At 42.5% G+C, this 13,816-nt stretch overlaps 1 protein-coding gene across 2 annotated transcripts in view; it reads left to right on the forward strand.

Annotated features, from left to right (window-relative positions):
• MLKL (mixed lineage kinase domain like pseudokinase) overlaps positions 1-13,816 on the forward strand; it is a 703,954-nt gene that overhangs the window by 611,734 nt on the left and 78,404 nt on the right. For both annotated transcript variants that reach the window (XM_086945230.1, XM_086945229.1), the window contains one exon: positions 9,292-9,341. In XM_086945230.1, coding sequence (XP_086801356.1) covers positions 9,292-9,341 — 50 coding nt within the window. The remainder of the gene's footprint in view (positions 1-9,291; positions 9,342-13,816) is intronic.

The following is a 13,816-nucleotide window of genomic DNA, read 5'->3' on the forward strand; positions in this document are numbered from 1 at the left end:
TCTTTTATAACCGTTCTAGCGTCAGCCGAGCGCTGGAGGCCTCATTATTTAAGTGCTTTTCGCCTTAACTGTTTACACTGGGACGCGCTTCTCTTCTTTGATTGCGCAGATAGACCGCCTTATGCTGTCTAGAAGGGATCCTGAAACTACACTGGCCTGTTCATTACTGCGATCTCTATTGCAGTCTTCACAATTTTGAGCAAAACATTGAATATCTATACTCATTCCTGGCCACCAGTACTCTGATTGTAATTCTTTCAGAGAGGCTTTGATTGTTTGGTGTTTCAGACCCAACCCCATGTGTGCTTCCAGTAGGAGGAAGCCCCTCCTGCTCCTGTTTGGAATTACTCTGTCCCCCACTCCAGGGATTCGAGCAAAAGGAACGGAGTTTGCATCGATTATGTATGCATAATTGAGTGGATAGTTTACGGGTAGTGCTGCACAGTCGCCTTTTACGGTCGTTTTTACTGCTAGCATGGTTTCCCCGTCTATGTACTTATCTGTACGCTTTTTTGTGGCTACGGAAGCCGGGTTAGTTGCTTCCGCTTTGGCTGTATTAGCCAATGAATTCCCTGCAACGTGAACGCCATCACGTTGAAGACTCTGTGCGTGAATCACATGAGTCTTTTGTAGTTCTTTGTGTAAAAGAGCTACCTCGTTCCAGAGCAATTTATGCTTTATTGTGGCACCTGTGTCATCTTTGTAGTCGTTTTCGATCCAACTCTGCAGTTTGTTATTGTAAGAATTGACGCAAAAATGAGAATCGCACACTATAAGTGTGGGGAATTCGCGTTCTGCATTTTCGAGCGCCATCTTTAAAGATCTGATTTCAGTTCTTTGAACCGAACAGTTTCTTACAGATTCAGTTTTTGTTACTTTCGGTCTGAATTTACCGCACAGCCAACGACCTTTAATGATCGCACATGCTGCATCGTAGGATTTTCTCTCTACGTTGAAATGCTGTACAAAGCTATCTGTATAGATTATACATGCGTATTGTGGGAGAGGCAGGATTTCGATTGGCAGAGGATATTCTTCTTCATATTCCAAATCATTCAGTTCTTTGTATTGCGGGGCGAAATAGTATTTCACGTCTTCCGCTCCAAGAGAATCTATGTACTGTATCCATTTCGGATCTAGTGACACTGTAGGCAAGTTTACTGGGCTGAATAGCGCCTCGAAGGCGGATTCCGCTGTAAGGATATTAATCCGTTTACCGTGTGCTAGTTCTCTTTCATTTGCTAATGCGATTTGCACTGCGTTCACAGTTCTTTCTGTGCGACTGAATGTTTTTTCTGCTTGTGTGTACAAGTGAGATTTAATTGAAATTGGTACCTTTTCTCCCTCATTAGAGGTTAGGTACGTGAATCCGCATCTTCCTGAGATGACTCGGATTACAAGATCACGTGTGTTGTCACGTGTATCTAATTTTGTTTTTGCTAACATGTCTGTTTGCAGTGATCTCAAAATTTCTGTGTGTTTTTGAGTCCAATTGATTTGTTTTAAATCAGGTTTTATTAGTTCGTAGAGAGGTTTAACCCTCTCTGCGTAATTTAGGATGTAAGTTCTTCCGAAATTCAGAAAACCTAGTATTGATTGTAAATTCTTCAGCGTTTTTGGAGCTTGGAGTACAGCGCACTTCTCTAAGAAGTTGTCCGCTAGGCTTTTCCCTTCACTTGATAATTCGTACCCTAAGAACAGTACTGTCAGATGGGCAATTCGGGACTTTTTAAAGTTGAATTTGTAACCCTCTGCTGCGAACCCAAGTATAATGGTGTTCACTCTTTTCAAGTGAGTATCCAAGTCGTCGTCTGTGAGATAAATATCATCTACGTAAGATAATGCTTCATCATCGTAGATTTGTAGTAACTCTGTTACCCTAGCTGAGAATAGTCCTGGGCTGTTCTTGAACCCCTGTGGGAGTCGACAGAATTTTTTCTGTGACCCAAATGCAGAGAAAGCGGTCAAATATCTGCTTTCTGGTGCAATGTTTTGACAAAAGAATCCATTAGAAATGTCTAATGTCGTTTTGTATTTTTTCCTAACTATGTTATTCATTAGGGCTGCACTATGCGAGTTTTGTACTGCAAAAGTTTTGCAACATGTATTAAGATGTCTGTAGTCCAAAACTAGACGATATGAATTGTCTGGCTTGGAGACAGGAAACAAAGGATTGTTCATTTGAGAGGTGCATGTTTCATTCACCCCCTGGTACTCAAGTTGATCTAAGATCTCCCTGACCTGTTTTTTAGCTTCTTGCTTTATGGGATACTGCCGTTGGGCAGTTGGTTCACTTTTTAGTTGGATTTTGTGAGGCGGAGAATCCTCATCCCATCCTACATGATTTTTATACAATGCAGGTGCCTGGGCTACTGCCCATTTCCTTGCATATGTATATTTTTTATGAATCGGTATGTGATTCGAGAAGGCAGGCATAATCACTTCTTCGCCACGAGGGCACTCCCTGACAAACTCTGGGGGCCAATCTTTTTCAGCTAACAGAATATCATAGCCTTTTGAGAGCTTATCCCAAAATAGACCCTTAATTTTCCTAGTCTTATCACCCTCTATATGCAATGTTATTTCGTATATTTTATGGGGCTCGCTAAGTCTGGCGTCGGCAGTTTCAACCTGAATGTATTCATTCGTGTCCACTGTCTCCAGATGACTCATCAAGTTCTTGCGCGCTATACTGATTTCTGCTGCACTGTCCAACATTGTCAATGCCCACTCCCCGTTTTTCAACTGTGTCCTCAGTATTCTCGGCATGGTTGATTACTCTAATACTGGCTACCTTCTTTTTAGGAAATTGAGATTTCTTATTTTGAGCAGGTTCCTTGTCTTTGGACTTGGTGTGCTCTCCTGGGTCTGACCGTCCTCTTCTTTCCGAATTCTGTGGAAAAGATCGAGAGGGACGTGTATCAATACTTTGATATCTATCAGGTTTTTTTATATTATCCCTATTTCTAAGGTTATATCTTTTCTCAGAGGGCTCCCGTTGGGGAGACTGGCGTTCTCGAGTCGGAGTTCTTTCCCTCCGTCGAGGAGACCTTCCTCTGGACTGGAAAACTTTTTCCTTGGGAGTGGATTGTTTATTTCCATCCCAGCTCTTTTTAGGAGTGTTTAAATTATTTTTAATAAATAATTTTTCAGGATTTTCGAGCAGTTGGGGTTTAACTGGTTTTCCACCCAAGCTGTCTCTACCTAATTCTTCATAGCATTTTTCTATGATTTTTGCAAGCTCAACAGGATCTTTTATATCTGTTTCCCTCAACTTCTGGCGGATCGCCACAGATGCTGCTTCTCCCTTTATGTTGGCTAATAATATAGCCGTGACCTGCTTGAAGTCTTTCAGTAATTTCATACCTAGATTTAAAGCGGGTTCTGGACCGAATTCATTTTGAATCTGTTTTAGCACTTCCGGTATTACCGCCATAGACGGAACACCGTGTGTTTTTGTGTAAATGGAAGCAAAGACTGTACCCCAAGTGTCACAGTCCTCCATGTGTGGTGCGATTCCCATAGGAAGGCAGATGGTCAAGATTCTGTGTTTCTCAATAGGGGTAGTATCAGGAAATACTGCCTCTATTTGAGTGATTTTCTGGGCTAACCAGAAAGGAATTTGTTCCCGTTTTACGGGTGTTTTACCAAGACATGACTGTATGTTCTGTGGTGTAATTTTATTTGTGTTCCCCTGATGAGGGGTCAGCTGTGGTGAATTAACAGCTGGCTGGACTGTCGCAGTCCGTATTACATATTGGACTAATTGCCTATGTATTTTTATTAATGTGTTTAGCTGTGCTAACAGCTCTTCTCTAGACATTTTTGCAATGTCAGGATGTAGTGTGTAGCTGGCTAGAACCGGCCACGTGGCTCCTGGTCTACCTAGTGGACCGAGCCTGGTAATGTGATCATTGTGTTTTAGGGCGCCATTATACCAGAGCAGGTGCTCTTGAAATTTAAGTGGAATTTCAACCTCCTCGAAAGGGGCGTACTCATCCGGAGGTTCCTCTATTTTGTAATAGTGAAACTCTTGTGTTATAGCGTTTACCGCTGGAAAGTTTATCCATGAATAGAATACCTCTGTCTGCCGATACTCGTGAGCCTCTATCACGAAAATTACTGTACCACCTTGAGGTGGCAGTCCGTTTTCTATAAGTTTTAAAGTTATAGATCTTCTTAACTGGACCGGGATGATAATAGCACCCGGGTCTGTGTATTCGGGACCTTGCTGAGTCGCATCTACTGCGGCCCCAGGGGCTCCGTTTTCTGGCATTGTAAAAATGCGAGGTTTGCAGAGTAGGTCTCCAAGGAGACAAAGATTAGGTGCACAATATTTTGGAACACTGTATCCTTCAACGTTGAATAAACCAGAGCTTTACATAGGAATCTCTTCCTACTAAGGTTGGGCGGATTTTAACCTTTCACCCACTCCAGACGTCTATTGGAGTATTTACGGGAGAAAGGGGTGTGAAATATGCACGACTGAGTTACTCTACAAGTCTTGCGTTAGTTTATCGCCTTACCAAACGTTGGGCGCCATGTAGTGTAGTTCCTAGTTTCCCACTAGGCCCTGCGCATTGGAATAACATAAACAGTAGTATCGACGTGGAACTGCTTATATTCCAGGCCTCCACTGACTATGCTAAACTTAATTGGGTTGTGTTACCAACTAGCTCAGAGGTCACTGGAAACTTTCTTCTCTGCATAGGAAGTGATCAGCTTCCTTGGCACAGACAAGAAGGGATTCAGCTTTCCAACAACCGTGCAACATGACAACTTTGCTCCTCAGATCAAGAGTCGATCTCTAGGGTCGTGTGAAACAATAGACATAGATTTCACTCAGTCAGTCTAGTGCAGTTTACTTTCACAGTATGTAGAGAATAGAGAGACGGGCGTTTATCAATAAAGGGTTAACATTTATTGAACAGTCTTTCTTCTCGTACAAGAGAAATGTATTGCCACAATTGCAATAACTGTTATTATAAAAAGTACGTACAGTAAGATAAGTATTGCGAAATAGAACTGTAAAAGCATTGATATGGTTTCTTAGCCATACAATGGTTTAAAAGTAATACAACATATATACAGTCATATATACATTAGGCTAACATACTCAACTGGTGCTTCTAACTAAGCCTACCCCAGTGTGCCTGACCTAAGCCTAACACGTGAAAGGGGAGTAAGTAAGTAGCTTAAGTTAAGTTGGTTTTGCCAAGGTTTGTTTCAAGAATTCTCGTCTAAGGGTTTAGTCAACACCATACCTCTGAATAGAATGATGGAGGATTGGTATCTCCTTCAGGGGTCTCTCTCGATATCCCAGTCACCCGCGAGGGTAAACCGGAAGCGCCGGGACTGGATTTCTCTGCACGAGAAATGCAGCGGCTTCTCTCAGCGCGTCGAGGAAGGAGGGGTGACAGCGTCCACGGGCAGCTGGGCTGGATGTCTTCGCAGAGGACGGCTGCACGGTTCCTCAAGCGTACTGAACCACAGTTCGCGCTGTAGCGGCGATAATGGTAATCAGTAGCTTCACCACCACAGGATAGCAGGCTGCAGCGACAGAGTGCTAGTTGTTACCAACACGGGGTCATGCAGGCAGCTGGCATCAGCAACATGTTCGCTCACTGCTTAAGGCAACGTTGGTAATATTTATACCTGACAGGTGCCGGGTTTGACGCAAGTTTGCTGGACATAAGACGTCAATTAAAGATGTCACTAGGAAGTGACAGTTATCAGTTGCTCATTAGAGTTCCATTACTAATCAAAACATAGCAAGCGGGGATTTCCAGGTTTGCTAAGTTTTTATCTTGTTGAAGAACTCGGAGTGTTATCTAGGAATATCAGATAGTGACTGCTGCTCTGTCATTGCACTAATTGGTCGCAAAGGAAGTAGCAGAGAGTCATGCTGGAATGTGGCTCTGTTCGTGTGAGGCCAGAGATGACTTTACAGAAAATCGCACTTGAACGGTTATGCCAATATAGGGAATAAAGGGCTTTATAGCCGAATAGGGGCATAAGGTCACAGTATCGATCAGGAACCTAGATAAGCACGCAACAGTTTTTAGAAGCAGCAACTGCTTAATAGCGAGGCTGGTATGGCCGAGCCATCACCCTGACAACCTGGAAAGGCTACACAAGAGAGCTGGTAACAGCAGGAGTAGAATTGGTGGATTTAGGTTAGAGCATGTGAAGAGATGGTGAAGGCATGCCAAACGAACTAATTGGAGAGCCTGTATTGCCATGTATTAACAGTATTCCATATAATCAGATGACTGAAACATGTGAGAACATTCCATTCACTGTAAGTTCAACTAAGTGTCACTGACATGTCGTGACAACTTACATTGAGTTGGACTAAAATGTTTCAATGAATTTAACATATATTTGGAAATTAAAAGGGGACGGGTCGCAAACATATTGAGGAACTGTGTCAAACCAGTAGTGGTTCCATATTTAAAAAGTTGAAACATTTAATCAAGTAATGCCGGACCCTAAGCAGATAAAAACATTTAAGGAAATGTGAATGCTCACATCTGAATCTTGAGGCCTTAATATACTTGACTTAGATTTATGCAAAATGTGCCACTGTTGTTAGGTCGTTGTAATCTCTGCCTGCAGATCTCAGTATGCATTGTTTGTTTCACTGTGTTGTGTAATCCCCAACCCCTATATGAAGTGTAATAACCAAATTTAGCTAATAGAACGTGAGCTTAAATGAAGTTCAGCGTGCTATTATTTCTGCCAGATGATCACCGAACAACGGAGGCTATTCACAAAAGTAAATTTACACATGAGGAAATCTACACATGTAATGCTACTTTTACACTTAGTAGTAAATTTACTACTTTTGGCTATTAATCACTTAGGTGTGTACATTTACTACAAAGGGTAGACTTACAAGTCTCCATTCCCTGAAACCATGGGGTCGAACTTTATTTACAAGTGTAAGGTTACTACTTCTAACTAATCATACGCAGACAGAGAACTCCACCATAGGGGCATAGATCTCTGTGTAGTAGAGTATAGGAAAAAATAAGAAAGATTATTAAACTTTAAAAATGTGGGCAAAACATTTGTATTAAACATTAATGGAAATTAATTTAGTATTGTTATTTTAAATGTAAAGCACACAGCAAAAATAACTTAATTTTACCTTAAATATTTAATTACTTGACATAGTATTTGAAATTATTTTGAACACTTATTCAAAAAACCCATCTGAAGAAATATGTTACTTTACTATGTGGTAAGTATTACTATTGTTATGAATAGAATACCTTTAAATTTATTGTGTTTAAAAAAAAATTACATTTATCTTTATCTTAAAAAAGTTATTAAAGTATTTTCAAATAAAATAATACTTTTTATTTATATTTAATTAAATGTATATAGCTATTTAAGTCTAAGTCGGAATAAATTAATTAATTTTATCATTATTCCCTATTGGGTGTTATATTAAATCCTTGCCTCCATTATTTGTTATGGGAGGATATTGCAGTACCAGTGGTTGGCCATATGTAGTGCTGGACTTACTTCATGTCTGAGCTGGAGTACTTTTGCTACTGTTTTTGTGGTCCTTTTTAGCTGTGGTAACTTTAGAAGTGCAGTTTTTGAGTCGCAATGGGCTTACTCTTTTGTGGGTGGGTACAATATCCCTAATGAAACCCCTCCTTAACACCTTCTTATCCTCCTAGACTCCTGTAATTTATTATTAAGTATTCCCTATTATCAGCAACTCCCTTCTGCCCCTCACACATTTATTGCTAAAACGTAGGCATCTCCAAAGCTGGGGCGGTGATCTCTGATGTCAGGGTTAAGATCTCCATATGGTAAAGATAGGAGAGGCAGAGGCGGAGACAGATACCTCCACATGTAGGTTTATGTATAAAATGTAGTAGTACTTGAGTAGTATCAATCAATCAATAAGTTTATTGTGTAGATGACTTAAAACCATGACAATATAAATCATTTAAAATACATGTTATACAAAGTACAAAAGAAAACAGTAGGTCCTTTCAATACCCTCTAGTGTAACTGGCACATAGTGCCCAATGTTAAAACTCAAGGTGTACAAGCGGCTCTGGTTAAGCTTAGGGTAATTTGGCTATTTAAAATCTATTGTAGGTAAACCGGTTTGAATTTTTATGTGAAAGAAGTCAAACTAGTTTAAATCCACTACAAATTGGATCAAATACATTAACAAATGTTAAAACTCAATTGCAAAGAAGTCAGACTTTGCAGTGCCTAATGTCCGTGGTACATGAACTAAGAGTTACCAAACCGTGGTCATCTATATGCCTTTTTTGTGTTTTTTTACGAAGGTCCTGCACTGCTTTAAAGAATTTGCCTATTCTTGCCAGTTCAAGGGGAACCATGGTACTAAAAATACAGTTCATAGCATTGTTGCATGTTCTTATGCCATGAATTTAAAAAAGTGGCTTTAATAGTGTTTGCCGGGAATCGAGCAGCGTTGGACAGCAGCAAAAAGTGTAAAAAAGTTTCAGATTTCTAGCCGCAAAGTCTGCACTTGACAATCTTGGAGAGCAGTGGCCAGTTTTCCTGAAGTCTTTGATTTGTAATGCCAGCATCCTTACTGCCAAGATTTGGGTTAGGCTAGCTTTCCCGATTGTGCAATTAAGATAAGATTGTGTCTGAAGGCCAACTTTGCTGTTGAATGATGCTGCCAGGGCCCTTAGCGGCGGTGTGGACTTAATATTTTCTATGGCCACGGAATTTAATCTGTTTTTTTCAATATGCTTTTTACTGCAGTGTGCATGAATGGTGAGGTGTTTAGAACGGTCAAGTCGATTTGAAGAGTAGCAGCTGCCATCGTTGGATAAGTGGATCATGGGTTATTTTTATATTTGAATATATTTTGCAGAATAAATTCCAAGGTGCCTGGCGTCGCCGTGTTGCATCTATAGTAATACTTTAGAAAGGACTACATGCTAGACCATTCAATGTCCTCCAGGCCAAATTAGAGTCTCACCAGAGGTCAACTGGTGTAATAAGGCAATTTGAACACTCTTTTGTAGACTTTTAGATGTAATTTTTCGATAATTTTAATGATTTGGCCCGGCAAGGCCTCGCTGCCGTAAGTGAATGCAGATGGTAATACGGCCCTGAGCACTTTTCTGATTGGGGATGAGGTGGGGCTTGAGTAGTATTATTGTAGTAATACTAAACGTGTAACAAAGTGCAGTCTGTGATTAGGCCCACCGTGTTTATATATAACATTTAAAAAAAAAAAATGTGCAGATGTCATAACCAGACTGTCCTTTCCCCTTCCAGCTTTGGGATCGTTTTGTGGGAGATTGCAACGAGGGAAACCCCACTGAAAGGTAATTTTTGGAACTGCCTTACATATACATTTAATCATCGGCTGAACAAATTAAAGACCTCCTGTTTTTAATATTGATGCCAGAGCCTGCAGATGTTAAAGGGACTTGAAACAGGAGTGACGCTTGAGTCCCGAGAGTGGTCCGACAGCCTGTATAAATGGAACATAATCGCTGCTTAATTTGTTAAGGGGACCGCCAGTGTTTGACACCAGCACACTTTTTTCACCTCCAGCCCTCTTGTATTGCTTCCACAATTGGCAGTTCCAATGATCTGTAAGTAAACCCTACAAAGTGCAGGTCCAGTGTATGGCCTGTCCTGTTGCCACAACCAGACTGGGAAGCAGAAGCAACACCGGCAAACAAGCATTTGCAGTGCAATTTGTCTTGCATTTGTGAAAGTTGAACCTATTGGGGTTTTAAATGACAATATTTTTTACTTTTGTTCTTTGTTTGCATTGGAGGGATCATGTTTGCATAGCGGTGGTAACCTCGAGGGGGGCTGTGCAACAAAAAAAATACAACACACAAAACCTCACCATTCTCAGCGGGTTCCGATCAGGGAGCTGTTAAGAAACATCATGAGAGTCCTCATCCAACTTAACAAATAAGAGAGGCGTAACTGACCTCTGACCCGCCAAATCACGTAGAGCCCACAACTGCCCATGACACTTTGGTGATAGTGAAAACACAGTGCAATGGGGTGGGGAGGTAAGTATCAATATCCTAGGGCATATGTTACGGTCTTGTCTTACCTGCTTAAATGCAGAGTCGGTTTTGCTTTTTTTTTGCTCAATAACCAAAGAAATGTGTACGTCGCCGAAAGCGGCCGCCATGGCATCGTAAAAAATAAGTTTACAGCTTCCTTGTCACATTGTCATGAAGACGCCAACGGGGGTGAGGGAGATGGCATTTTAATTTTTATATTCCAACACATAGTAGCAAAATCCTTGTAAAGCCGCAAACGAGACCCAAAGTTATAAAACAAACAGATTCATGTTAATTTTATGCGACAGTCTTAATGCAAAAAACACTTGTTTACCCAATGGGTTGACTCAAGTCCACATGCTCATACAACACTTTCTTTTTTTTTTTGTTTAAGAAATTTTTATTCAGTTTTAACAAAATACAAAACAAAGCCATACAATAATGTCAATGAATATAATAAGTTAAAACATGAGGCATAGAACGAATAAAGAATCCAGAATAACCTAGAAAAAGAAGAAAGAAAAAGAAAAGAGAAGAAGGAGAAAGGGAAATGAAAGAAAGGAGACAGGGATAGGAAAGGAGGGATAAGGCAGAGGGGGAGGAAAAGAGAAAGAAGCTAGGAGGAAGGGGAATATATGCTGGGAAGGAAAACAATTCATGCAATTAAGTGGGATGATTAGAAGAGAGGTAATTAACAAAGGGGAGCCATAGGAGATCAGACTTAATTTTTAACGAAATAGAAGAAGAGGAAGCAACAGCAATCCTATGCTCGTCACATATAAAATTCCACCAGGTATTAACAGATAATTTGGAATTATCCTTCCAACAAGATAAAATCACTTTAAACGCAATAGCAATAAAAAGATCAAGTATCCTGGCATTAGCTGAGACAATATCAATCTCGTCTGATATAGAACCTAAAAATACATTCATTAATGTTAATGATGAAGAACATTGAAACATTCGCATGCATATATCCCAAATAGATTTCCAAAATGATAAAACGGAATGGCACTCGTACAATTGATGCTTAAGTGTACCTGTTTCAGAAGAACAAGACCAGCATAAAGAAGGCGGTGAAGGTGAAAACTTGGAAATACTTACAGGCGTAATGACAGCCCTATGATAAATGAAAAAAAGGGATTGCGTAATGCGTGCAGCAATAGAAACTGTAAATAATTTGGACCATAGGCGATCCCAAACATCAACTGGTAGCGAAACACTCAAATCAGTTTCCCATCCAACTTCAACAGGTGATTTGGGACGGACAGTAACACTTGATATCAATATTTTATATACAAGGGCAGACTTGGGTTGATGAAGGGAGAACAAAGAATAGAGAGGAGACAAGGTAGAAAAAGAAGGTAAAGTATCAGGTGGTGAAAGGAGTGACAAATGAGATTGTACAGCATAAGTTATGCTGATATATTCCTGTAGACACGAAACGGGCAGTTGGTAAACATTTTGCAATTCATGAAAAGGGATTAGAGAATCACTTGAAAAGAATTAATATACAAATGAAATCCCCTTCTCTTTCCATAAAAAGATTTGCCCTTATATTTGAGAAACTTATTGTACCACACAATGGATGACAAAAAACATTGAAGGGGGAGATAAATCTTTGGAAAATATGTCATGTAACAGTGATTGAGAGTACTTCAGAACCGGGTGTTTGGTCAAAAATGAACAATTGGGCATAAAAACAGTATGTTGAAACGAAAAGTCTTTTAACAGTGAGCGTTCAAAAATAACCCATCTAGGAAGAGGGGAATCTAAAAAATCATATGCTAAAGAAAAGGATTGTTTAATCACAAAGGCAGAGTGGTAAATTTTGAAGTTGGGAAAACGGACACCTCCTTCATTTTTGGGACGGATGAGTTTCCGCAAGGCAATGCGAGGGTGTTTATCATTCCACAAAAATTTAGAGCAAAGAGAATTCAAGCGAGCAAAGTATGAGTTAGGTATTTTTAAGGGTAGCATAGATATAGTATAGAGTATAGGTGGCGTAATCATCATTTTAATAGTATCTAGTCTACCCCACCAGGACAGGAATAAGGGAGACCAGCGTTGGAATAGGGATTGGAGTTTCTTGAGAAGGGAATCAAAAGTAAATTTAAGTGTGTCAACGAGGGATGAGGAAAACCAAATGCCAAGGTATTTTATTTTGGAAGGACACCAGGCAAAGTCCGTTGAGTCAAACATGTATTGGTAACAGACGGCATTTAAGGGTAAAACTTCTATTTTAGATAAATTAAGTTTGTAACCTAAAATAGAAGAATATAAACGAACTTCATTCATGAAATGTGGGAGCGATGAAACTGGGTTAGCCATATAGACTAGGATGTCATCTGCATAAGCAGAAATTTTCGTTTCAATAGAGGCTACTTTAAAACCATTAATATGAGAGTTATTTCGGAGAGGGGGCGTGGCTTGGACGCCGATCGGGATGGCGGCGTGAGCTCGCAGCTCCGCGCGGAATCCCGCTAATTCTCCTGTTTTTCGGGACCCTAGGCGACCCGGAGACGACGCTCCTGCCCTCTGAAGTGTAAGGGGACAGCCGGGCGTAATCGGGGAGTCGCTGGGGGACTGCTGGCCCGAGGAGATCGAGAGAAGAGGCGGCCGAGGTGTAACCCAGGGTGTGAAGAAAATGGCGGCGAGGAGGTCGGACGGCCCCGAACTTCAGCCCTGAGTCCGGTTGTCGCCAAGTAGCAAGGGACCCTGCACCCGGCTGCCCGATACACTGGGATTGGCGGCGCGATGTCCTGAGACCAGGGGACGCTGACCCGACTCACCCAGAAGACCGGGGCCCCTTGCTGGCCGCCACCCTAAGACCCGTCCTTCCCCCCGCAGGCCACAGTGGGGACACGGAACGGAGCTCGTCCGCCTGGCCATTGTTCCTGAGAACGTCGGCGGGTACATAGCACTGCCCGGTGCCCGGAGGCAGGCACGGACCCACGGGTGTACCCGCAGTACGGGTGGCCGGACCTGACATGGCGGCGATCGGAGGGCTGATGCCCGGGAGCCGCGAGGGGGATTCGGCGACATCGACTCGGCTGGGTGAGAGTCCCTCCCCGGAGCTTGATCAGGAACAGCGACTGAACCGGGGTTTGGATGCCATCCTTGAGGCGATTACCTCCACTAAGGAGGCATTGCACAATGACATCGCCCAAGTGGCCACGGGCCTGGGGCTGCTACGCGCGGATCACGCGAAGCTGGCGGATCGGGTCAAGGATCATGACCACCTGTTGCTGGACCTGAAGCCATCGGTGGTGACCGCGGAGCACAGGATCACGGACATTTTGGCCCGACTGGACACACTGGAGCGGAGGGCGGAGGATGCCGAAGGCCGCAATAGGCGGAACAACGTGCGGGTCGTAGGCCTGCCGGAAAGGATTGAGGGGGAGGATGCGGTGGCCTACATGGAGAACTGGTTCCGCACTGTGGTGGCGCCGGAGGGGCTTACTCCATTTTTCACTCTGGAGCGAGCTCACCGGGTGCCCGCTCGCCCGCCAGGACTTGGCCGCCCCCCCCGACCGATGGTGGTGCGGCTCCTCCACTACAAGGACCGAGATCTCCTCATCCAGCGGGCCAGGATGTCGGGCCCTTATGAGGTGGAGAACAGCAAGGTAACGATCTTTCCGGATTATACGCAGGCGGTCCAGAAGGACAGGGCATCGTTCCTTGCTGTGAAGAAGGAGCTCCGGGAGGAAGGCATCCAGTACTCCTTGCTCTACCCGGCCAAACTGCGGATTATCATGGATGGCACCACG

This window comes from Lissotriton vulgaris, chromosome 12, assembly GCF_964263255.1.
Source record: "Lissotriton vulgaris chromosome 12, aLisVul1.2, whole genome shotgun sequence".
NCBI lineage: Eukaryota > Metazoa > Chordata > Amphibia > Caudata > Salamandridae > Lissotriton > Lissotriton vulgaris.